The sequence below is a fragment of the Poecile atricapillus genome, chromosome 15, assembly GCF_030490865.1.
Source record: "Poecile atricapillus isolate bPoeAtr1 chromosome 15, bPoeAtr1.hap1, whole genome shotgun sequence".
In the NCBI taxonomy this organism is placed as follows: Eukaryota; Metazoa; Chordata; class Aves; order Passeriformes; family Paridae; genus Poecile; species Poecile atricapillus.
Genome location: NC_081263.1, coordinates 7,432,775 through 7,455,875, shown reverse-complemented (window position 1 = coordinate 7,455,875; position 23,101 = coordinate 7,432,775). Strand labels below are relative to the sequence as shown.

The 23,101-nt window shown below is 62.1% G+C and overlaps 3 protein-coding genes across 10 annotated transcripts; 1 reads left to right on the top strand and 2 right to left on the bottom strand.

The window, feature by feature from the left end:
• Window positions 1–768: 768 nt before the first annotated feature.
• SLC52A3 (solute carrier family 52 member 3) lies at window positions 769–4,531 on the bottom strand. 4 transcript variants are annotated; one of them, XM_058850743.1, is made up of 4 exons: window positions 3,360–4,531; window positions 1,706–2,776; window positions 1,334–1,457; window positions 769–1,210 (listed from the first exon to the last, which is right to left on the bottom strand). In XM_058850743.1, the coding sequence occupies exons 2-4, from the start codon at window positions 2,731–2,733 to the stop codon at window positions 998–1,000; spliced, it is 1,365 nt and encodes a 454-aa protein (XP_058706726.1). In that variant the 5' UTR covers window positions 2,734–2,776; window positions 3,360–4,531; the 3' UTR covers window positions 769–997. The 4 variants fall into 4 exon arrangements, with proteins under 4 accessions (XP_058706726.1, XP_058706723.1, XP_058706724.1 ...); XM_058850740.1 differs by having other exon boundaries at window positions 770–1,210; window positions 3,164–4,531; XM_058850741.1 differs by having other exon boundaries at window positions 770–1,210; window positions 3,509–4,531.
• Window positions 4,532–7,364: 2,833 nt separating this feature from the next.
• Window positions 7,365–11,789, top strand: FAM110A (family with sequence similarity 110 member A). 3 transcript variants are annotated; one of them, XM_058850746.1, is made up of 2 exons: window positions 7,365–7,681; window positions 9,978–11,789. In XM_058850746.1, exon 2 carries the CDS (start codon window positions 10,046–10,048, stop codon window positions 11,039–11,041), a length of 996 nt encoding a protein of 331 aa, XP_058706729.1. In that variant the 5' UTR covers window positions 7,365–7,681; window positions 9,978–10,045; the 3' UTR covers window positions 11,042–11,789. The 3 variants fall into 3 exon arrangements, with proteins under 3 accessions (XP_058706729.1, XP_058706731.1, XP_058706730.1); XM_058850748.1 differs by lacking the exon at window positions 7,365–7,681 and adding an exon at window positions 7,690–8,873; XM_058850747.1 differs by lacking the exon at window positions 7,365–7,681 and adding an exon at window positions 8,890–9,383.
• A 139-nt stretch (window positions 11,790–11,928) lies between these two features.
• On the bottom strand, window positions 11,929–22,738 carry ANGPT4 (angiopoietin 4). Of its 3 annotated transcripts, XR_009278853.1 has the most exons (10): window positions 22,255–22,738; window positions 17,980–18,135; window positions 17,646–17,767; window positions 17,117–17,349; window positions 16,512–16,627; window positions 15,975–16,076; window positions 15,730–15,896; window positions 14,830–14,960; window positions 14,183–14,743; window positions 11,929–12,671 (listed from the first exon to the last, which is right to left on the bottom strand). XR_009278853.1 is itself a non-coding variant. In XM_058850738.1 (9 exons), exons 1-9 carry the CDS (start codon window positions 22,567–22,569, stop codon window positions 14,583–14,585), a joined length of 1,503 nt encoding a protein of 500 aa, XP_058706721.1. In that variant the 5' UTR covers window positions 22,570–22,738; the 3' UTR covers window positions 13,532–14,582. The 3 variants fall into 3 exon arrangements, 2 of the variants coding, with proteins under 2 accessions (XP_058706721.1, XP_058706722.1); XM_058850738.1 differs by lacking the exon at window positions 11,929–12,671 and having other exon boundaries at window positions 13,532–14,743; XM_058850739.1 differs by lacking the exons at window positions 11,929–12,671; window positions 22,255–22,738 and adding an exon at window positions 18,270–18,409 and having other exon boundaries at window positions 13,532–14,743.
• Window positions 22,739–23,101: the final 363 nt, after the last annotated feature.

Sequence of the window (23,101 nt, the reverse complement as noted above, 5' to 3'; positions counted from 1 at the left end):
AGCAGATGCCAGACAAAGGGCTGGGGACAAAGGCCCGGCTGCCTCGTGCCCCAGGGAAGGGGTGCAGGCGCGTGCAGGGCAGGGGTGCTGTCCCATCCCGGGGCTGCCGCTGCCCTGACCTCCAGTGCCTGCCATGCCCCAGCGTCCACCCGGCCCCTGTCCTGGCTGGCCTGGCTGGGGCACCATTGGGTACCAGGTGGGCCAACCCTGGCACTGGTGCTGTGCCACCCCTGCCATGGGCACCCTGCCTGCACTGGTCTGGTGCAAGGTTCTGCTGCAGCCGTTCTCCAGCTCTGCCAATCTCAAGGTGCAGCAGGGCTGAAATGGGGTGCAGGGGGGCACAGGACAATGGGGAGGAAGCAGAAAGCATGGATGGGACCACAGCAGAAGGTGGAAAATATCACACATGTCACTCCAGTCCCACCGTGCCTCAGTTTCCCCAGCTGGTGTTGGAGGCCTTGTGAATGTTCTGTGTTCTCCCACCATCCCCCTCCCCATGGCTGCCTTTGTCCCCACTTCCCCCAGCTGGTTGCAAACCCCCTGTCTGGGGGCAGCTGCCACAGCACAGGGCCGGGAATGCCACCAGTGCTGCTGGGTGCAGCTGAGTCTGTGCCCACCACAGAGTCCGGGGGGGCTTTAGGGTACAATGCCAAACTGTGCTGGACCCCCCAGGGGAAGGGACTGGACATGGCCCCAGTTGACAGATACCCAGGTGGGGGGCACTGGCACAGACAGCCCCCTCGACGTGGGGGTTGTGGGAAGCAGGGAGGCAGAGGGCTGAGTAAAACACCTTCTATTGCTTTCACATGATGGGAACACCCCATGCCCAGGCTGGGGACAAAGCCCTGGAGGTGCTGCTCCCTGGCAGAGCCCATCAGGGAGCTTGCAGACCCACAGCATGTCTGCAGCTGTCCTGGTCCCAGCACTGCTTCCCAGCCAGCCAGCCTCGCTGGAGTTCATGCTGGCAAGAGCAGCGGTCTTGGGGTGTCCACCCTACTCATGCTGGGCACTGCAGGCTGCAGTAGTCAGCAGATTTGAAAAGGCTGTAGATGTTGACAAGGGGGAACATGACCAGTGCTCCGAGGAGGGAGCCCAGCTGCTCCAGCACCCCGTACCACACCAGCGCGCTGCGGCTGCGGCTCCGCAGGATCACCCCAGCCATCACCTTCATGTAGGAGAGTGTCCCGGTGAACAGCACCCAGGAGAGGACCTGGTGGCACAGGTGGAAAAGTGGTCAGGGCCAGGGGTTCCCCACTGTGGGGACATTGTGGTGAGGTCGGGTCCAGGTGTGGCGTCAAAGACCTCCCTGAGTGAGAGGGACACCATGACTTACGATGATGGCATCACCCCACTGGGACTGCTGGAGGAATGGGCAGGGACTCATCACTGCAATGGCCATGTTGTAGGCACCAAAGCTTGTCCCTGCCATGGTGAGGATGACCATCAGGGTCAGGGACCTGCAAAAGACATGTGAGAGCCACTGGAGAACACTACCTGTCCCTGGTGAGCAGCAGGGGCATGCAGCACATTCTGGCTCCTTGCTGGCTCCATCCTCCTTTCCTGGGGTGTCTGTGCTGCCAGGACATGGTTATCCCACAGGCCCTCTCCCACCCTACACCCCCAACCCCTGCAAAGTAGAGGCCACTCTTGGGGCAGAAGACCCTGGTGTGCACCCTGCTGCAACCCCCAGGGCCCTGCAACCCACCTGTTGGGCAGGAACATGGCCACAATGCAGGCGAGGGGGTTGGCCATGGAGCTGAGTGTGGCTGCCAGGTGGTAGGTGGTGTGTCCGTAGGGCAGGCAGGAGTAGGACTGCACAGATGGCAGGACCCCGTTTGTCAGGGCGCTCACCCAGGTGATGAGGAGGTAGATCAGGCTGAGCTGGGCTAGGGAGTAGAAGACCTTCTGTGGCATGATGTCCCCAGGTCCCTTGGGATCCTTTGGGCATGAGCAGCCTCTGCCCAGCTGCGAGTCAGCTCCCTCGTCAAGGATCTGGTCAAATGAGTTCAGCACAATGTTGCTGGGAAAGAGGTGCTGCTGAGAGAGCTCCCACACCTTGGGCTGTCGGGTGAGGAGGAAGAAGGCCAGCAAGCAGGTCAGCATCATTGCAGTCATGAGCAGGAAGAAGATTAAGGTGGAGAAGTTGGGTGGGAGGTAGCGGGTCTCCAGCTGGAAGAGGGTGCTCTCCACGGTCTCGTTGCCGGTGGTGATGTTGACCTCATAGCTGACATTGGCACAGCTGGAGATACCAGAGCCCTGGCCCAGGGCAACAAGAGCAGGAATCAGCCCACTTAGCCCTTCGCCTATGAAGAAGGTGTTCATGTACTGGGGCTGCAGCTGCGTCATGAAGGGCAGGAAGGTGACAGAGGAGGTGCAGTCCACCAGGGCCAGGAAGAAGGTAAGGATTAGGAAGGGGATGCTGTGGGACGTCCCAGCAATGACAGATGTGTGGCTCCAGAGGAAAGCCAGGAGGAAGCAGGCCATGACACCCACGAATATGATCACATAGATAACAGCCACCTCCTTCAGCAAGCCGGGCCGAAAGTGATTCGTGAGGGTGACGAAGAGTGGTCCCACGTTGGCCATCTGGATGATGATGGTAATGTAGGAGGGGAGGTACCACTGCTCCGGCAGCACTGTCACCAGCAGTGGCACCTCCACCCACAGCCCGTTGATGGCCACCCAGGAGCCCATGCCGAAGGCACAGGCCAGAAGGTGGGTGAGCAGTGCCATGTCTCAGGGCTGGGTGCCTGGGCCTGGGAGTGACGCTGCTGTGCTGTGGGGAGAGACTTTGATGAGTGTGAGGTGAGATACGACCCTTCCAGATCCTGGCCCTGTCCTCCCATGACCACTGCCTGTGTAGGTAGAACAGCTTCCTTCCTACGTGCTGTGAGGGTGTGGGACCCACAGCCCAGCCCAGCCCCACTTTGCCCTCTGCAAACCCTGTGGACCCCTCTGCCCCCTTCAAGTGATGACACCCGGTGCCCTCCTGCCCTGGGTGTGGATCCTGATGAGCTTCACGGTCTCATCCCGGAGGACTGAGGCTTGGCAGCAGCAGGTGCGGTACCCAGGAGGGCATTGAACCCATTCCAGCTCACGTTGCAGCTCCGTGCAGCCTGGAAGGGCTTGGCACAGCCGGGTGCAGGGTGAAGAGGGCTCTCACCTGGGGGCTGAGTGGTCTGGGCAGCTGTTCTGCTGGGAATGGACGCCTCGTAGCTCCCGTACTTTATCTGCCGGGCAGGACGAGGCAGCGCCCGTTCCTTCCCAGTCAGGACCCGCGCGATCCCGTCACGCTCGGGTGGCCGCAAGAGCCAGGCCCCAGCAGCCCAGCCTCTGCTCGTACCACTCAGCTGAGTCACCTGAGCTCCGGGCACATCCCTTGCCCACTCCCATCCCGCTGCTGGGGAGAGCTCTGGCGTTCCATACCCCTACGTTCCATGCCCCCGCGGTCGCGCAGAGCCGTCTCCAGCCCCCTGCCGGGGCGTTGAGGCCGCCAGAGGAAACTCACGTCTCACGGGGCTGAGCCTGGCGGGCGCAGCGGCCCCGCCACGGCCCCGGCCCCGCGGGGAGGCATCGGGGCTGGAGCAGGAGCCGGGCAGGAAACGGGCTCCGGTCTGACCGGTCCCTCGGCAACCTCCCAAGGGTAACTCACTGCGCTTTGGGGAATCGGCAGCACCACGCGGGCGGGAGCCAGTCCTGGCTGCCGGAGCAGTGACGTTAGGCGGGCGCGTCACCACCTCCGGATGCGGACGGATGACAGCCTGGCCCTGCTCTGCTCTTCGTCTTGGTCCCAGCTGGCAGAGTCCTCAGCTCGGGGGGTTATTATTCTTGGCGGTGTCCTGGACTTTGTCCTTGTCCCCGCCTGAACTGCGTCCCACCTATCACGGGCTCTTCTTGCAGGTGCAAGTGTCACCCGGTGACGGTTCCCTGTCCCCATCGGGATCTCTGCGGCGTCACGGGTTGGCATGGGGCGCTGGGGAGCCTCCGAGTGAGGCAGCTGTCCCACCTCGGGACACTGCGGGGACCAAGCCGTGAGCCAGCGGACGAGCCATTTGCACCGGTGGGGAGGTGACACGGGTGAGGAGACAGACCCCCGGTCACTCCCAGCAGCAGCCCCCCCTCTCCCATCCCAGGACCCACCGCCCCAGGATGCCTCATGGCAGCTCTTCCCGCAGCACCCGCCGGGTGTCGCTGGGAGAGCGGGCTGCAGCCCTGCGAAACATGGGGCTGCCTTCTCCCGTCTGCTTCCCTGCCCTGTCTGCAGGGCCCGTACCTGTCCCCGTCCCTCCGGGGGACTGCACCTGCTCCTCCACGCTGCCCTGCCCCTGTGGGAGCCCCCATGGCAGCCAGGACCGTTGGGTGTAGTGGGGACAAGGTTGTTTCTTGTCCCCGGGGTTGCAGGGACGCTGGGTGACAGTAGCAGGGGGATGGTCACAGTTTGAGGTACTGCTGTGATTTAATCCCACCGGCAACTCAGCCCCCTCTCAGCTGCTCACACACACAGGTCCGGTGGGATGGGGGTACAAAATGGGAACAAATAAAATGGTAAAAGGCACTAAACTGATGGATTGAGATAAAATCAGTTTAGTAGGAAAAAGCAAGGATGTCCTGTAGTCTGGGGTATCCCGGGGGTGGGGGTAGGGAGGGGCAGAGCTGCCCCATCCACGTCCCCTCCCAGTTTCTGTGTACCCCCAGAACTCTCACTCCCTGGTGGGGCAGCGGGAGGAGCTGAAAAGTCCTTGAGGCTCTGTGAGCATGGCTCAGCCATTTTCAGACACCCCTGGGTTATCAGCACTGCTTTCAGCACAACTCCAGAACAGTCCCACACTGGCTCCTATGGAAAAAATTACCTCTATCCCAGTTAAACCAGTCCAGGACCTCAGGGGACATGGAAGGCTGGGAACAGGTCCAAGGTGCTGGGGAAACCAGGTGTAGGGGAGTTGGAGTGGGTGTGGGGCAGCTGAGGTCAGTGTGTCCATGGGTATGGGGACAGGGAGGGGACTACAATTGTCCTGTGTTTAATTTGTCGGCACAAAGAGGCTGCTCAGCCGGCAGTGAGACCCTTCCCAATGGCTATGGGGCAGAGGTGGTTTGAGGGGGTGCTGGGTGTGGGACCCCCGTGTTGCCCATTCACGCTACTCACCCAAATCCACCCGACGCGTGCTGCCTGCCCTGCCCGTGCCTTCTCCGCCCCCTGCCCGCCCCGCAGCTGAACTCCCGGGCCCCGGCCCCTCGCCTCTCTGCACCCTCGGCAGATGTGAGCAAAGGCCCCGGAGCAGATGGCAACATTTGGTAGCCGAGTGGTCCCTGTGTGCGGGACTTTGCTGGGCTGTGATGGCCGTCCCTCCAGGAAGCCCCCTCCTCAGCCAGCCAGGGCTGGGGAGCCCATCCCAACTGCAGCCAGAGCATGCCAGGGGTGCAGCGGGGATCCCCAGGGTGGGCACACTGCCCGTGCCATGGGGGTGACAGGGTGGCAGGAGGGCGTGGAAAGCTCAGCAGCCCTAAAAAGCAGGGGTCTGTCCTTGAGCTCAGCCCTCGTGAGACCCAATATCTTCTTCCATGTGTGAGCAGTGGAGATGCTCTGCTTGGGTAGAAGGTGGCTGCTGCTTCATTTCTGGGGGGACAAGGGGACTCCCTCACTCTAGGGACTACTGGACACCCTATTTGAGAGGATATGACCCCCAGACTTCGGGACCTGCTGGCGGGTCTCAGCCGGGACCCTGGCAGCCCCAGCTCTATTTGCATTCCATTTCCATGTGAAAGGAGCAGGTCAAGTTGAAAGTGGAAAGGCTGGTGGGGGGCAGCCGGGAAGGGGCCGCTGCCGGAGGTGAAACCCCAACAAAAGGGCCGGATCCCCAGGGCCCAGTGCTTGCCTGGCCATGGGCTGCGGCCACGGCCCCACAGCAGCCGCCATCTGCGGGTCTGTGCCGCCGCCACCACCGGCCAGACAAAGGCCTCGTGCCCAGCATGTCCCCATCTGTCACCTCCCTGGTTCCCGGATCCCTGAGCAGAGACTGAGTGTGAACATCCGGGTGCATTCCCTCTACCCTCAGGGAATGGGGTGATGCTGGGTGCAGTGGGTGCCTCCGCATTCTATCCCCGTTCCTTCTGGAGCGGCTCTGTAGAGCTCTTGTTGGGGAAACTGAGGCAGGAGCAGGTGCTAGCTTATCCTGTGTCAGGGCATGGCAATGGGCTGAAATAAAGCACTAGGAGTTAACAGACAAGATGAAGGGGTTGGGGACTTCTCAGCTCTGGGGGTGCCCCTGCGTGGGGGTGCCCACACTGCTGAGCCCCAGCCCTGCGGCTTGGCAGGTGTTGCCAGGTACCCGTAGCTGCCTCCGCCCAGCACTTCCGGGGAGGAACTGGCCGCTGAGTGTGTTTTCTGCTCGTTGGCAGCTTAATTTAACATCCAGGAGGTCCTGGCAGTGGCATGAGGATGTCTGTAGAAGCTGAGAGCAATGGCACTGCCAGCGCCTGATTGTCCCTCTGTTCACAAACACCGTTGGCGTGTTCCCGGAGCAGCGGTGGGGATGCTGCACCGGCTGCTGGGGGAGCATTCCTGCGGGAGGCTGCCCTCCCGGAGCGTGTCCCGGGATGCTCCCGGGGAGGGCGAGGCTTGGGGCGCTGCCTGGATGCGACGCCCCGCTCCAACGGGCCAGACGTGCCCGAGCAGCTCCTGCAGCCTCCTGCCCGCACCCGCACAACCTCGGCACCTGTGGGGGATGCACCCTGCGGGCTCTGCCCTCGCCTACCAACTGGGATTTTCCAGATGAGCCCGTTGTGCGAATCTGGGCTCAGGGCAACCCTCTGGCTCCCAGACTGTGCTTCCCTTGGCCCTTCTCCCTCCACCAGCTCCTTGTCTTTTTCCAGGAGCCGTTTGAACAATGCAGGGCTGTAACTGAGCTCCATAGCATGAGCCAAATGCTCGTTCCCTCGGTGCAGAGATGAACGGAGATCCCTGTAGCATGGGGCAGGAGCCACCCTGGGGCTGGGTTCAGCCAGCAGTTCCAGGTGGCTGCAGGCTTGGTGACCCTGTTCCAGTCTGTCACCTCCCTCCCTACTATCCAGTTTATTTTCCAACATTTTGGAGTTTATTGCTGCTGGGTGTGTGGGAAAACAAGGTGAGATTTCCAAATCAGAGCAGGCCCTGCCAACTGGCCATACCAATGATATGAGGGAATCTGGGTGCCCACAGGAAGGCTGGGAATTTCCCTTGTGCCCAAAGCCCTAATCCAGCACCAGAACCGTCTGCCCACAGCGAGCAGTGACATCCAGAAGCGTTTTGGCTTTGTCCCTGTTAGTACCTCAGGCCGTGTGTGCATCCAGGCTGCCCAGCCGGCACCTCGGGCTGAACCGGCACTCGGGACGTCACCGGGCACCACCACGCTGCGTGACGCAGCCTGGCATGGAGCAATGCCCTGTGGTTTCGATCCCATGTGAGCGCTGAGGTGCTTGGAGGGCGTCCTCGCCCGGCGCTGACTCAGCGGCAGCTGCTGCATGCAGAACCGCTCCAGCACCCTCCAGCCGCCAGCCCGCGGGGAGACGGGGAGGACGTGGCTGGGGAGCAGGAGGCGTGGGGACATCAGGACACCACCGGGACGCCCTCGGAAAGAGAGCAGGGAGAAGAATTGTGGCAGCTGATCCGTGCTGAGGAGGCTCCCACGCCGAAGGGCTGATCCAGGTGGGTGGCAGAGGTGGTTCTGGTTCCGTGCTGGTCCAGTGCCAGCAGAACGGGGCTGGGTGAAGGGGTTATAACCGCGTACCTCTGGAGCAGCTCCTCCAGGCAGGAGGTGACCTGGTGTGCCATGTGAGCCCGGCTGGACTGCCCACCCCAGGAGGGAGAGGAGCTGGGGCCACACTGGACAATGCCCAGAGCTCAGATCTCCGCACTCCAGCTGCGTTTGGGACATGAAATCCCATGTTATGGGAATCCTATGTTATGTTGCCGTGTTTTTGGGGCTGTTCGGAGGGCGGCTCCGTTCAGCTCAGCTTGGCTCGGTGCAGCCCAGCTCGGTGTGGCCGTGCCAGCGCGGTGGCTCAGCACAGGAGGAATGTGGAGCAGCAGGTTGTGCCCCGTGCTGGGGAGGGGACCCCACGCCGGCCACTGCCGGCTGTGCTGGGACTCCCGTGTCCTTGTCCCTGCACTTCGACAGCCATCTCCTCTGTGGCTTGGCTGAGCCTGGTACAAGGCTGAGCTCCAGTGCCTGACATGGGGATGTTTTCCTGCTTTTCCTTGCCTGGGGGACACTTTTGCACCCCTGTGCTGAACCGGGGAGCCCTTCCTGTTCTGGGCACAGGTACAGAGGCAGTGAAGCCGGCCATTGGCACAGGGGCTGGGCAGCACTGGACTCGAGGGGTCGGGCAGAGGGGTGCAGAAAACTGCCCCGGGGAGCAGGCAGGAGGATCTGTGCCAGTGCTGGGACCGTTCCCAGCTGTCGCCAAGCCTGGCCGTCCCCCTGCAGACATTTTCCAGGTCAGGAGGCAGCATGTCCCCCCAGGCAGGGGACGAGGATGGGGAGAGGGGCAGACAGCCTCCCCCACGGCCACTCGTCTGTCACAGCGTGTCAGGGGGATGCACCGTGTGCTCTGCAGGGATTCTGCTGGGGTCCAGATTCTGGGGAATCTGGCACCCGTGGGCTGGTAGGGGGTGCAGACGTGGCTCAGCTGTGGCTCAGCCGTGGCTCGGCGGGGCTGTGGGTGCCAGGGCTGGCTCCTGCCGCCGGCGGTCAGTGCTGGGACAGGCGCTGGGCTGCTCCCAGGAAGTTTGTGCACGCAGGTGAGCGGGTGACGCTGGCAGCTGCCTGCTCGGGGCTGCCGCGGGAGAGAGTGAGGCCACAGCACACCGGCCCCTGCCCTGCCCACCACTGCACCTGGTGAGTGCTGGGACTTGCTGTCACATCCTCGGGCTCATCAGTGCCCCAAATCGGCAGGAATCTCAGAGCAGCTTGGAAAAGGCGTTGGGGGAGGGGGTCTGACCCACATCTGCTCCAGTGTGCCCTGCCACTACTGAGCCCCTCTGGGTATTTGGGCTACTCTGGGTGTGTCCACCTCTGGTCAGGGGGCTGCTGAAGGGTGTGGGGCTGGTTTAGGTGCCCTCTGCGCCCTTTTCGCTGTGGGCGGGCTGGTGCCTCTGCGCGACCGTTGTGGCGGCTGCGCTTGTTGGGGTTGGCAGGGACCCAAGGACACGGGGTGCGCAGGGCCTCACGCTGCCCCGAGCACACCGCGACCGGGCAAGCACGAGTGGAAACCCCCGTGTACTCCACCTGCTTTCCAAAGAACTCCAGGATGAGCGCAGGGAGCCTTTGAGCAGCCCCGGAGCTTGCGAGAGGGCTGAGGGAACAGAAGAGGGAGTGGAGCACGGAATCCAGCAGCCCGGCAGGGTGGTAGGTGATGGAACCCTGGGCATGGGGGATGCCCTCCTGGGAGCAGGCAATGCACCCCTGGGCATGGGTGAAGCGAGGATATAGATGAGGCACCCCTGGGAACAATCAGTGCTCCCCTGGGAGTGGGTGATGCACGCCTGGGAGAAGGATATGCCCCCCTGGATGTGGGCAGTGCCCCCCGGAGCATGGCCGATGGGCACATGTAATGCACCCCTTGACGCGGGCGATGCACTCCTGGCACCTGCGACTTGGGCAGAGCATCAGTGTGGGGTGCTTGGCTCTCTCCGCCCCCACTCTCTCCGCAGGGTGCCCCTCTCCGGGACCGGGGCGCTCTCCCCGCCGGCGCCATTGGCCCCGGTGCTGTTTGAAGCAGGCGTGCGGCGCGGATTGGCCGGGGGACTTGTCGGGGAGGCTCGGCGGCGGCGGAGGCGTGGTGACCGCCTTCAAATAGGCAGCCCGGAGCCGGGGGCTCAGCCAGTGCGGTACCGCACAGCCTGGGCTGTCTTTGTCTGCCGTGGGGCCGGGGCGCGGGCAGGGGCAGCATCGCCGCCGCTCTCACTCCGGCCCCGCTCTCACTCCGGCCCCTCTTCTCAGCCGACGGCACCTGAGCCCTTCGCTGCCCGTGGCGGCCGCCCATCCGTGTCCCGGTGCCGGCACGGAGGATGCCCGTCGAGGCGCTGCAAGCCGGTGACACCATGAAGGGGGTGACGGTGCCTTTCACCTCGGCCATGCCCGTCCGTATCCTCCGCAAAGGGCCCGCGTATTTCCGCCGGCACGCCGAGCCGGGGGCCGGGAAGCCCAGCGCAGTGGAGAGGCTGGAGGCTGACAAGGCCAAGTATGTGAAGAGCCAGAAGGTCGTCAGTACCAAGCAGGAGCCGGTGAAGCCACTGCTGCTCAAGCAGCCTCTCTTCGCCCCCGGGGTGCGCCGGGCTGTGCTCACCCCCAGCCGCAGGGCACCCCCGGGGCCGCGCCGCGCCGATGCTGCCAGCCCGAAGACCTCCCTTGACCTGGAGATCCTCAACAACCTCATCAACCTCTGTGACAGCCCTTTCCCTAAGGCGGAGAGCCCGCTGGGCAGGGAGTGCAGGTGGCGGGCGGAAGCGCCAGCGGTGGAGGGGGCTGTCAAGCCACCGGAGAGCCCGGCCACCACCAAGCCCCCCGGCAGTGTAGCCGTGCGGAGGGTGGACGTCCGTCCCTGTGGAGCTCCACGGAGCCCAGTGACACCGCTGCCTGCGTCCCCCGTCCCAGGTGGGCTGCCTGTGACCCCATCCCGGAGCTCGCCCGCCCGGCCCGAGAGCGCCCGGCGGCAGCCGCTGCTGCACCGCTCCAAGTCGGACCTGAGCGATCGTCTCTCGCGGGCCACCGCCGACCTGGAGCGCTTCTTCAACTACTGTGGCCTTGACCCCGAGGAGATGCAGGACATGGGGGCTGAGCGCTTCGCCCGTGCCAGCTCTGACATCGTGTCCCTCAAGTTCCACAGCGTGAGCACGGCCAGCTCGGAGGGCGGCCGCTCACCGCCCAGCGCTGCCACGCCGGAGGGACGGCCGGCGGAGCGTGTGCCCTACGGCATCTCCATCATCGAGCGCAACGCCCGTGTCATCAAGTGGCTCTACGGGCTGCGCCAGGCCAGGGAGCCCCAGAAGGTCTCCGATGTGTAGTGGTGCCGTGGTGGGCACCGGGGATGGGTTGCTCAAAAGCAGGCAATGCTGGATGGGGACAAAGCACAGGCTGTGCCCTGGGAGGAGCAGGGACCTCTTGATGGTGACAGGACCTTTGAACTTAGCCCTGCTGTACTACAGCATCACTGGCCTGATGTGGTGGCCAGGGATCCATTGTCAGACCCCTGTGCCAGCACTGGAGGGCCAGGTCCCTGTGGGAAGGCAGAGGACTCATGACCCTGGGTGTGTGGCTGGTCCTCAACACCCACAAGGCCTCATGTGTGGCTGTCCTGCCTGCGCTGCTGGCAGCTCCTGCCTGTCCTGCTCCTCACCAGCACCCCTGGGTGGGGTGCAAGGGGCTGGTTCCCCCCTGCACAGAGCAGGGACACTGCACTGGGGAAGGAGCTGCCCCCTTGCAGCCTCCACCGAAGGGGTCCCACTGCCTGTGGTGGTGATCACATCCTGGTGGTCCCATCTTATTGCTAAAGAAAAGCCTGGTGCTTTGAGGGGTGAGGGGGAAACCTGACCCCCTGCTTCAAGCTGCCCAGGGCTGTGTGTCTGTGTGTGTGAGTGTCTGCAGGTGCCTGTGTTCCCCTCCCCGGCTGCCAGTGGGCACAAAGCCCCCACCATGCTGGGCCTGGTATTTATGAAGACAACAGTTCCTCTTTTCTACTCTTTTCCTTGTGTTTGATCTGTAAATAATAATAATTATAATGCAGCCAGTTTTATTAAATGCCTGTGTTTTGGAGGCTGTGTGTTGTCTCTTGGGGTGGTGGAGGTTGGGATGGGACAGGGACTCTTGGGGTGCCTGTAGCTCTGCAGGGCTGTGGGTGCTGAGTGGATGGGTGCTGGAAGGGAATCGTGGGTTCCACACTGCAGTGTGCCAGCGCGGGGCCCGGCGGGCACGGCAGGGCGGCGGTTGGCTCTGGCAGGTCCCGGCAGAACCTCAGCTGTTGGGATTCCCCTCTGTGCCATGCACCCTCCCCTGCCTCCTTCCCTCACTCCTGCAAAGCTTGGCCAGGTCCCAGCTCTCCAAGAACTGGGAGATGGGGGCGGCAATAGCAGAGACCTCCCAGGTGGGCCGGGATGAAAGTTGGCGCAGGGAGCGCTTTGAAGATGAAAAGCGCCTGTGTGTTCTCCCAGGGCAGCCTTGCATGGCACCACAGCCCTCCTGGCACCTCAGGTGTCACCTGTGCCCTGCAGTCCCCACACTCCTGACATGTCCCATGCAAGCAGGTGTCTGCTGGGGAAGGTGACATCAAAGCCACCAGCAAGCACCTGCACCCAGGGACCCTACCTGACCCTGGGCCTGCTGCTGCCTCCCTTCAGTGCCAGCCCCCTCAGCAGCTGCTGGCTAAGGCAGCACCATGGGCCCCTTGACTGGGGCTTCCATCCAGTGTTTGGGGTCCCCAGAAAAGCTGTCACAAAGAAGAATTTACCACCCCAGCTTGATTCCTGCGCTGTTGTGTGTCCACCCAGATCCTCTGCTTGGGGTGCAGGATCCATCTGACTCCTGCTGGGGTATTGTCAGGTCCAGCTGCCAGGAATGTGGAGGGCAGGATGTGGTGTCAGGACGTGGTGACAGGACACAGGGATGGCATCTGGCTGTGAGTCAGGCTGATGAAGTGCTCTGGGGAGGACACAGGGGATCCATAATGATGGCACATGGGGCACTGAGTGCCTCCCCAAGGAAAACACACCGGAAAACAGAGGTTGACAGGGACCTTGGGCACTTGCCTGGGGACAGGCTTTGCCCTTCGGGAAGTCTCTGTGGGAACCAGATCCTCACTAGTGGCTGGGACCGGCTGTGCTGCCGGATTCCTCAGTGTGGTGTGTCCCCGGGCTCGGTCTAAATTTGTTGCTATTTCTAAGGAGAAGGGGGGGACCCACCAGTCCCCAGCCAGGCAAGGGCTGAGCAGCCACATGTCCCTCAGGTGCTGCCAGTCCTTGGTGCGACTCTGGTGTCCCATGCCCTGCATGAATGGGACCTGACATGGCTGCCCAAAGCCCTGTGTGCTCATGTGTGCATGCAGGACATGTGTGTGTCCGTGTGTCCATGTGCACATGTGTTTGTGAGCAGGATTTCAATGTGCACACACAGATGCTCACACAGCAGCCTTGTTCCCGAACCAAGAGTCTCCATATGACCCCCACCCATGGGACTGTCAGCATGAAAACCATGGCACAGACGTGTTCAGACACACGTGTTCCCCCCAGAATGTCCCCCCTGTGCCCCCCTTGCATGTCCCCGCTGGGGACAGCAGGACAGCCCCTTGCTCCCTATCGCTTTCCCTGGCAGCTGCTTCCCGGTGGCTCCGGTTTCGTGGGGAGTGCAGCTGAGCCCATCAGTTATTTCCAGGGAGGAGGGACAGCCGGGGAAATGTCCATCACCCTCACCCTCTGCGCTGAGATTCCCCATGGGTGCCCCATGTGCAGGCAGGAGGTTCAGGCAGGCAGCCAGAACAGAAGGAAAACCGGCAGCACCGCCCCCCGTGTTTTCCATTTTTTAATTATTCCCCACTGATGAGCATCTTCTGGAAGCGCCAACAACGTCACGTGCTTTAATCAGTGTTAATTAGCGGGTGCCTCGGGACAGTGATGAGGGCAGGCAGCAGGAGCCCCCCCGCTGCTGCGTGCACAGCCGGTGTCGGTGCCAGCACCCACCACCTCCCACCCCCCAGCCCCTTTAACCCACAGCCCCCTCCCCACCCCCAGCCCCTTCCTGCCAATCCTGGAGTTCTGCCAACCCCTGCCAGTGCAGTGTCTGCTCCCAGTAAGTGCCTTGCAGAACTGGGCCACTGGCCATCCCAGGACTGGTCCCCATGAAGGTCCCCAAGGACACCCCCTGCTCTTCCTGTCCTCTCTGAGAGCTGGAGAAACCCAGCTCCATCCTGTGAGGAGCAGTGCCTGGCCTGCCATATATGGGACGGTGCCTCAGGCCATGCCTAGAAGGGGACAGCCTGTGGCCCTCTGCATGGCTGTGTCTGGACCAAAGGGGAAGGAAGGACACCACCAGTCCCCATGCTTATCAGGATTCCTGTCCCACCCATTTCCTCTGATCCTCAAGGAAAGTGGGATGGTGGGGGATTTACAATATCCAAAGCCAGTGAAAAGACAAAGCCCCCATCACATCTGGGGTACCTCTGAATGCACGTGGTCCCAGGGGTTCTCAGAGCCCCATCACTGGGAGGGTCTTGGAGCCCTGTTCCCAAGACAAAACCCTGAGGCCCAGCAGAAATTCAGGGAGAGAAGCTGAGGTGAGGTCAGGGGGTTTCCATATGCTGAAGCCCACTTTAGCAGGTCTGGCTTTGTCCCACTCCAGCTCCTGCAGCTCCAGCTCCTGCAGCACCCTTCACCCCTGCCCACAGTTCCTCCAGCATGGCCACGGTGACACTGCAGACTTCTGAAAAATGGGATAAACAAGAGTAAAAAAATACAACTCATGGCAAAGGTTCCCTGCAGCAGCTGGGGCATCTCAGCCGCCCCCAACCATCCCTTGTCCTGGACTTGTCTCTTAGTGCTGGCACTGGCCGCGGGCTCGTTAGAAGCTGCTGGGTCGGATCATCATGCGGGTGCCCCTCAGGGAGTAGCTGGGCCCCTGGAAGTGGTGCCAGCGGATGCCGTTGAGCTTGCGGATGTTGTTCCGGGCCGGGTAGTAGATGCCATTCAGGTTGGAGAGGCCACAGGCATCAAACCACCATCCTGCAGGAAGGGAGCAGCGTGAGAAGGTGGCATTGCAGGCTGGCACCCACAGCTGCTGCATGGGGGTGTCCCCCTGCTCCACTCACCTCCCGAGAGCATCTGGGCACACTTGCAGAGACAGTTGTCATTGTCGGCGTCACGGGTGCTGAATTGGGTGCCCTGCAGTGCCAGGCCACTCTGCTGCCCAGCCGTGCCACTGTAGTCCTGCAGCGACAGCCTGTGCCCAGCAGGAACACAGCCACTGTCACTGCTGCCTGCCAGGGGGTCACAGAGCCCCCAGCACTGCTCAGGGGCTGCCATGAGCTGAACACAGCACACAGGGATGTGGGCAGAGATCCTGCAGTTCCAGCTTGGCCTCCTGTCCTTTGTCCCCAAGACTGGAGGTTGTGGTATGCTGGGGCAGAGAGGATCCACCCCCAAGGCCTCTCCAGTCCTTTTGCTGGGAGTCAGTTTGATGCATGCATAGGATGGATGGTGCAGGGGATGTCTGGGGTGTGGTTCCACCTCCAGCCCAGCAGTGAAGGCCCCCAGCTGGTTTCCACCCTCCTGCCCATGGCCAGGAACACATGGTCATGGCAAGCTGAGCATTAGGAGCACAGCATCTCTCCCTGGACATGGACAGCCTGGGGATGCCCAACATCCCTGGGATTGGCCACAGCTGTGTCACCTCCCATGCCCAAACAAAGAGCCTCAGTGCAAATGCCCAAGTTCCTCCCACTGGGATGGCAAATCCTACTGCCTTGATGCAATTTTATACATGAAAAATCTACTCAGGAGCCCAGGGAGAGATGAAAGTGTCACAGCAACGTGCCTGGCACCTGGCATCATAACTGCACCAGGACAACCCAGTGAAGCCCCAGGTAAGCCTGCACCTCCCTAGGGCACCACACCCAGCCCTTCCCCCTGGCCACTGCTGCCCACAGGGCTTGGGGACAGTCAGAAATGGGGAGCGCTGGGTGGCTGTTCCCACAGCGCCTCTCCCCTACCTGTAAAACTGCCGCTCGCTCCCCAGCTGGAATTTCCTGTAGTGGGCATAGACCTGGCCGCCCTCCCAGTCCTGCAGCTCGACCCGCAGGGCGTAGGGCACCCGGCTCGTCAGCAGGTGCACGGCCTCATTCCCCAGCCAGTACTCCCCTGATGCGTCCCCAAAGCCCTGGGGAGCAGCAGGGTGGGTGAGTTCAGGGTGCTTGGGGTGCCTCCAGGGTGTCCCCCTCCCCGGTCAGGCACACACCTGCTTGTACTCCCTCCAGCTCCTCTGGAAGCTGAGGCTGCCGTTGGCACGAAGCTGGATGATGGTCCAGCCCCCTCGATCTGTCTCCATGTCACAGTATGCCTGCAAGGGCAGCGAGGGACAGGCTGGGGGTGGCTTGGAGTGGGTGGCCGGGTGCACCCCTGCCAGGCTGGGCAGCTCAGTGTGGGTGCTCTGTGGGTGCTAGAGCTGGGCTGAGAGGCTGGTGAGGGTGTGCTGTGCCCAGTGCCTGGCTGAGGCGTCTCTCCTCTCTCCATGGCTATGGGCAGGGGTTGGGGTCTGGTGCTCACAGGTCAGGGTGCCTTTAAAATCAGTTTTATAGCCCCTTTTGTAAGGCTGTGCCAGCCCTGCTTTTGTCCTGTGGGTTCTGACCTCACCCCTGTGCACTCCCAAGGCTGAATGGGGTGGGGAACTGCCCTGGGATGTGCCAACTAACAGAGATCTGGTGTGGGGCTGGTGTGCACTGGCGGGGCAACACTCCAGGGTGATGCAGGGAAGCCCTCTCTGGACTGTGCTCACCTTTTTGGGCTCGCTGAGGTTGGCAATGTGCAGGGTGTAGACGCCACTAGCATGGATGCCCGCCCGGCGCACCTCAGCACAGTCCTGGAATTGCTGCTCCTGCCCAGGTGACATGGCTGTGGCAGAGGGGACAGTGAGAAGGCAGAAATCCTGATGGCCCTGCAGCCCTGCCTGGTTTTTCTGCTCTTCCCTCTCCCTTTGGATGCCTTTGTGCTGACAGATTATTTCTTTTCTTTCTCTGCCATCTCCTGAGGGCCGGGCAAGGCAGCTGTGCCACCAGGGCTGCTGCCAGCCTAACCCCTGGGGGTTTGCCACGGCTGGGAATGACATCAGGCTCTGGACCCACCCCCTGGGGCTCCCAGCTGCTCCTTGGTTGCAAGGAGTGTATCGTTTTCCAGCGGAACTTGTTCCTGCCCATGGCAGGGTCTTGGAATGAGATGAGCTTTAAGATCCCTTCCAACCCAAACCATTCTATGACTGAATGGTTCTGTGATTTTTGAGGTGAAGTCACTCAAGCTGAGCAGACCAGAGGGGCACCGTGGCACGCTCCTGGGAGGACGAGGAGCTTTCCCACTGCCCCCACTGTGCCCGCACACCCTGCTCACCTCTGCCCCGGGAGACGAGGCGCACCAGGCTCTGGACAGACTGGAGGAGCTGGAGCTGCTGCCGCTGGAGCAGGCTGGTGTTGGCACTGGCAGCCAGCAGCGTCTTTTCCATCTCCTCGATGGTGCCGCTCTGGCGGCTCAGCAGCCGCTGCAGCTTCTCCTTCTCTGAGTGGGCCCCCGCCAGCTCCGCCTGCTGCTTCGTTTCCATCTCCAGCACCCGCACCTCCAGGATGCTGGGAGTGGGATGCAGCGGTGATGGGGTGGCAGAGCAGTCCCAGCGTGTCTGCAGGGACCCATTGCTGTCCCCATCCCCTGCTGCACCCCCTGAATTGTACCCTCACTTCTGGGATGTGCCCACACAGGGGAACCCAAAGCCCAGTGGCCGTGTGGGGCTGTGCAACCACCTAGGGACCACAGCCAGCACCTGGAGGGGTTCAAGCCCCCTCAAAGTGCAGTGTGAGGTGGGAGAGACCAGCCTCCCTGTGGGGTCCAAGGGCTGTGGGGGTCCCTGAGCCTCCCCAGCCCCTACTTGTTTCTGTTCTGCAGCTTGTGGATCTCATTGGTCTGCAGCAGCAGCTGCTTCTCCAGCTTGCTGGTGGACAGGGAATTCTCCTGGAGCTGCATCTCGATGCGCCACGTCTGATTCAGCACCTGCCTCGGGAGCAGAGGGGAGCCTTGGCATCAGCAGCCAGAGCCACACCACACCCGTGGTGTCAGCTGGTCTCTGGCACACAGCCCTGGCACCTCTGCCACTGGTGCATCAAACCCTGTTCCACCTCAGGGAATCGCTTTGATCTGCAGACAAACTGTGCCACCCACCACAGTGTCAGGGTGGTGGGGACGTGGGCACACACGTGCCATACCTGGGCCTCCACGTCAGTGAGCTTGCGGCTCTGCTCGGCGCTGCGGTTGAGGAGGGAGCTGCCGATCTCCAGCATGGTGGCAGTCTGGTTCTGCACTGCCGTCTGCCGCAGCTCCGCCATCTCCGGCTTCACGCTGCTCTGGATGTAGCTCTCCAGCTGTGCAGGGAAGTGAGGGTGCAGAGGGTCATTTGGGCACCTCTTCAGGTCCTGTCTCAGCATCCCAGCTGAGCCTGGCACCACTGGGCACAGCCCCCAGGCACAGCCCTGTGTCTCCACAAGGCTTGACCCACCTCAGGGCCCTTAGAATGTTATCAGAGGACGGAGCGAGCTGAGCTGCTGCAGGGGAGGCTCTTCAGGCACCGGCTGCCAAGATTCCTGGGCTGTGGTACCAGCTGGGGCCTGGCATGGGCTTCTGTGTGCCCAGGTGTGCTGGTGAGCTGGGGCTGATGCCCAGCCAGGGTGGCCTGTGCCAAGCAGCCAGGCAGGGAGTGGCTGGCACTGGCATCAGCATCAGCTGCCGGTCCCCAGCCACTGGCTTCCCAGAGCTGGGGATATGGAGGGACAGAGGACACCATCAGCCAGGGAAGGTAGGTGTCTGGGACCCGGTGCTGCTCCAGCACGTGGAAGTACCCGAGGCTGGGAAGAAGCTGGCTGCGAGCACAGCTCGGACACAGCTGAGATGACGCTTCCGCTTTCCCAGCCCGCGGGGGAGCCGCCTTTCCCAAAGGCTTTGCTATTTCTGGCAGCCCCGCCATGAGGTTCCCATTCAGCCCCTCCCCAGGGCGATGGCCTAGGTGGGGGCACGGTCCCTCGGCGGGGGCCACCGGGAGCGGAAGGGGCCACGCTGCCGCCCACGCTGGGAAAGCAGCCCCTGAGAGCAGGAGGGATGGGGGCTGCCCATCTCCCTGCATCCCACAGATGCTGCTGTCCCTGCAATGCCCAGCTCCTGCTCCAGGCCTGAGCTCCCCAGTGGTGCAGGCAGAGCCCCACATCCCCCTACATCTTGTGGGCTTGTGGACCACATTCAGCAGGGCTGGGATGCTGCTCTCTGGGGCAGTGTCAAAGCAGGCAGTGGTGCCGGGATGTTGTGCACCACGGTGGGAATGCAGTGGTGCTGGGATGCTTGGCACTGTGGCAGGCAGGCAGCAGTGCTGGGATGTTCAGCACCATGGCAGGCAGCAGTGTTGGGATACTCAGCGTGGGAGTGGGGCCGGCAGCGGGCCAGGGCACAGGGCTCTGCACTTGTTTGGTATGATGAAATCTCACTGTCCCCTCCTCCTCCACACCAGGCAGTGGCAAAACCATCACCCCACTGTGAGCATCCGTGTGGGGCAGGATGGTCTTAGGGCTGGAAAGTCCCAGGACCCAGCCAGCACTGCCTGCACCCCTTTCCCTGGGGATTTTCCCTCGCAGGAACATGCTCTCAGGGAGGAAGCGGGGAAAGGTCGGAGAGCCGTGTCTGGAAAACATTTCCCCGAGCTGAGCGATTGCTGGAGAGTTTCCCTTTAACCACATCGTTAATCTTGTTGCTTCACAGGGACTGGGGAGGCCTTTTCTCCCTCTCAATCTTGCTTTTCATTTTTTTTTTTTTTTAAATAAACATATCTGTGAGATGAGGGTAAAACATACCCACGGAAAAGGTCGAGCTGGCACAGGGAAGGCTGAGAGTCCTGGAGATAGAGCCCTGGATCCTGGCCCCAGCAGCTCCCCGGGAGCTGGAGTGGGGCACAGTGTCCCCAGGCATGTCTGCCACAGGGGACACAAGTGGGACAGGGCGTGTGCCAAGGACAGGGAATCCAGGATCCCCACTCCTTCATCTCATGGGTGCTGTTGTGAGCTGGGCTCTCCTGGTCTCAGAGTCTCATTTCTCCACCATTAGGGCAGAGCTGCTGGGGGAAAAGCTTTGGTGCTGTTTTAGTCATGCCAAAACATCATCATGGAGCAGGAGGAAACTCAGCCACTCACTGTCCCCATGCTGGGATCATCCTGTGCTGCCTTCTTGCAGCATCCCTCCTCTGTGTCCCAGTTCCTATCCTGCCCTGGCATTTCTGAACATTTCACAAACACCAGCTTAGGAATCGTAGAGTCATAGGTGGGGGAAAAGTCCTTCACCTGCTCTCCACATCCCTGCCCACATCCCAGGGTGAGCAGCATCAGCCCCTGTGCCTCAGGCATCTCAGGGCTGCCAGAATGCCACTGCCCCTCTGGAGACCCCATCCCACGCCAAGTCCCCCTCTAGACCCAGTGGCACCATCAAGTGTTTGTGTTTGAACTAAAATTAATTCCTCCTGAGACAGAAGCAGCTGATGTGTCCTCGTGTGCTGGGTCCTCGCCATGTCCCCACCAAGGGGTGCTGAGTGGGGACAGTGGACCAGCCCCTCGGTGCCATGGATGGGGGTCCTGGGGGAGGCCGGTGCTGGGGATGCCTGAGGGGGCCTGGGGAACACTGCTGGGTACCAGGAGACCTCCCAATTTCTCAGCACCCTGCAGGGCTCCCCGTGCCAGGGCAAAGCAGACGGGGATGCAACGTTGTTTACGATCTGTCCCTGAACCCAATGCCTCTTTTGAGCCCTCGTTTGTTTGTTCAGGGCTGGAGTCTGACCAAAACAAGCGTTCTTGGGCAGCTCTGCTGAAATTTGGTAAGCTGAGGACAGCAAAAAACATAGCTGCAAGCTGCCTCTAAAGGAGAGCCATGCTGCAGGATGGGGTGGGATGGGATGGGGTGGGATGGGATTGTTTTGATGGGATGGATGGATGGAACAGGATGGGGATGGGGAAGGAATGGGGTACTGGCTCCACTCTTTTGTGCTCCTCGGGGCTGTGGTGAGGTGCGTTGCTGCCCACAGCTGCCCAGATATGCAGTCCCATTTTCCCTGTGGCTGTCAGCTCTGGACAGAGCCACGTGCGCCTGTGGTGGGACCCTGGTGCCCTGCCTTGCTTGGCCATACAAAGGCTGCCCTCATCCCGAGGGAAGCTCAGAGCTGGCCTGGGCACACAGGGCACAAAGACACCAGAGCACAGGGACACCAAGGCAGAGAGCTGAGGGCACAGGGGGCACAGGGGGCACAGGACTTGAGAGCACCCAGCAGGTTCCACATTGATAGAGATTCAGTGCCACCAGCCAGGTTGTCACTGCTGACCCCTCTGCAACACTCTGGGCTGGCTTCCAGCAGAGCCACGGTTCAGCATTTTCCCAGCTCTTGAGGAATTTGTTCTCTAGGATGGCTGAGGGGACAAGGAACAACGTCCTGCACGTCCCTGCTGCCTGCACTGTCCCCCACAGCCAGGGTGGCTACCCAAGCAGCATGGCTGGCACAGGCCATCCCTGGGACCCCCACTCAGTGTGTGGGCCCCATTCTGATCCCTGAGTGCTGCAGGAGCTCGGCACGGGGACATCACCCAGGAAACGGGAGTGCAGAGGCACACAGGTCCCACTGCAGCCTGGTGGGACACCACGGGACGTGCATGTGGCTCTGCTGGGTCAGTGACAGCTGGGGACAAGCCGCTTCTCCTCTTATCAGTGCAGGTACCCAGTGTTCCTGGCACGGGCTGTGGGGTTGAGGGCCCCCCAGGGATGTGTCCCTTGGGATGAGCTATTCCTGGGTCTGACGCAGGCAGTTGCACTCAGCTGGAGGGGGCTTCAGGAAGGAAATGCTGCTTCCTGCCTCAGGCATTGGGGATGGGGCAAGCCAGTGGGGGCTGGGGGTGGCAACCCTGTGGGTACACAGCCCCTCTGGTGTGGCACCCCACTGCTCCCCTCGTGCACCACCCACAGGCCACCCAGCAGCCATGGGTCCCACACAAAGGCTCACCAAGTGCTGGGAGCTTCTAAGAGGGAAAATGATGAAGCTGGAGAGATTTTGGTTGCCCCTGGCCTTGGGACCATTGCCAAGCTCCTTCCCAGTCTCCTTGCCCAGAACTTGGAATGCTGATCCCCAAGGGATGCTTGGCACAGCTAACCCAGCCAGGACCATGGCAAGGACGGACATGGAATACAGCCTCAATGGGAAGTGATCTGGGTGAGTGATCTGCGGCACGCATGAGCTGCAGCACCCACAGCAGAACCCACAGCAATGCAGACAGTGCCCGATGCCAGCTGCACACCTGCAGAGAAAAGCTGACCTGGATGCTCAGGTGGGCACAGACCCCGATGCCCACAGTTGCGCCACAGGGATGCTGCAAGAGTGGGTGCTGGACACACATCGCTGCCCACACCGCCTCGCTGCTCGTCCCCCCACACCCCCCACACCCCACATCCCACATCCCACAGCCTACCTTCAGCAGCCACTGGGTGCTGTTCTCCAGGATCCTCTCGAGGTGCCGCAGGCGCTGAGCAGCCCCGTGCCCGGCGGTTCCAGCCGGCGAGTCCCGCTGGAGCAGCACGCCGGCCGGGCCGGGGGCAGGGCCGGGGGCAGGGCAGGGCAGGGGGTCGGTCTCGGGCAGCACGAAGGTGTAGCTGCAGTGGCCGTGCTGCACTCGGTGGTAGCGCCGGTGGCCGCCGCCCTCCAGAGCCCGGCGCTGGGCTCCAGCAGCGCACAGAGCCGTCGTGGCACAGGTCAGGGCCATCAGGCCGAGGCTGAGCGCCCGCATGGCTCGGGGGTCCCCGCGGGGCCGGGCTGCCAGGGCGGGGGATGCGCCGGCAGCTTGCTCCGTGCCGGGATGGGTCAGTGGGCGCTCCCCGCCGCCTCCAGCCGCGGCGATTTCGGCATTTCCTCCCTCTGAGCCGGCGCTGGCTGCCCCGGCCTTTTATCGGCAGCCCTCGAAGGGGGAGAGGGGAGGAAAAAAAAAAAAAAAAACAAACAAAGGAAAAAAATCTGTTTAAAAACAATACTTCTATCTTTTTTCTTTCCTCTGAGTCCACTGCGGGGAGATCAAGTTTCACACGTGATCTATAAATGTCTCTCTCTCTCACACACACACACACACACACTCACACACTCACAGCCCCATTCTGCCCCCGGCCGTTCTCTGCAGAACTCATTGCACATCCCGGGGTGGACAGGGCCACGGCAGCACCGAGCCCTCCCATCCCCCAGCCCTGCACCCAGCGAGTCCCCCCGGTCAGCACCCGCTGGGATTCACCACACCCAGGCACCCCCAGCCCAGGCAGCACAGCTCCCTC

Bases quoted from the DNA above. Each gene is read 5' to 3' on its own strand.
- SLC52A3 (XM_058850743.1), bottom strand. From the start codon at position 2,733: ATGGCACTGCTCACCCACCTTCTGGCCTGTGCCTTCGGCATGGGCTCC. The intron at 1,458-1,705 runs GTGGGTTGCAGG...TGTCTTTTGCAG, and splicing joins GCCATGTTCCTGCCCAACAG to GTCCCTGACCCTGATGGTCA. The intron at 1,211-1,333 runs GTAAGTCATGGT...CTGTGCCACCAG, and splicing joins AGTGGGGTGATGCCATCATC to GTCCTCTCCTGGGTGCTGTT.
- FAM110A (XM_058850746.1), top strand. From the start codon at position 10,046: ATGCCCGTCGAGGCGCTGCAAGCCGGTGACACCATGAAGGGGGTGACG.
- ANGPT4 (XM_058850738.1), bottom strand. From the start codon at position 22,569: ATGCGGGCGCTCAGCCTCGGCCTGATGGCCCTGACCTGTGCCACGACG. The intron at 17,768-17,979 runs GTATGGCACGTG...CTCCCGAGGCAG, and splicing joins TCACTGACGTGGAGGCCCAG to GTGCTGAATCAGACGTGGCG. The intron at 16,628-17,116 runs GTGAGCAGGGTG...CCTCTGCCACAG, and splicing joins CCTCGTCTCCCGGGGCAGAG to CCATGTCACCTGGGCAGGAG.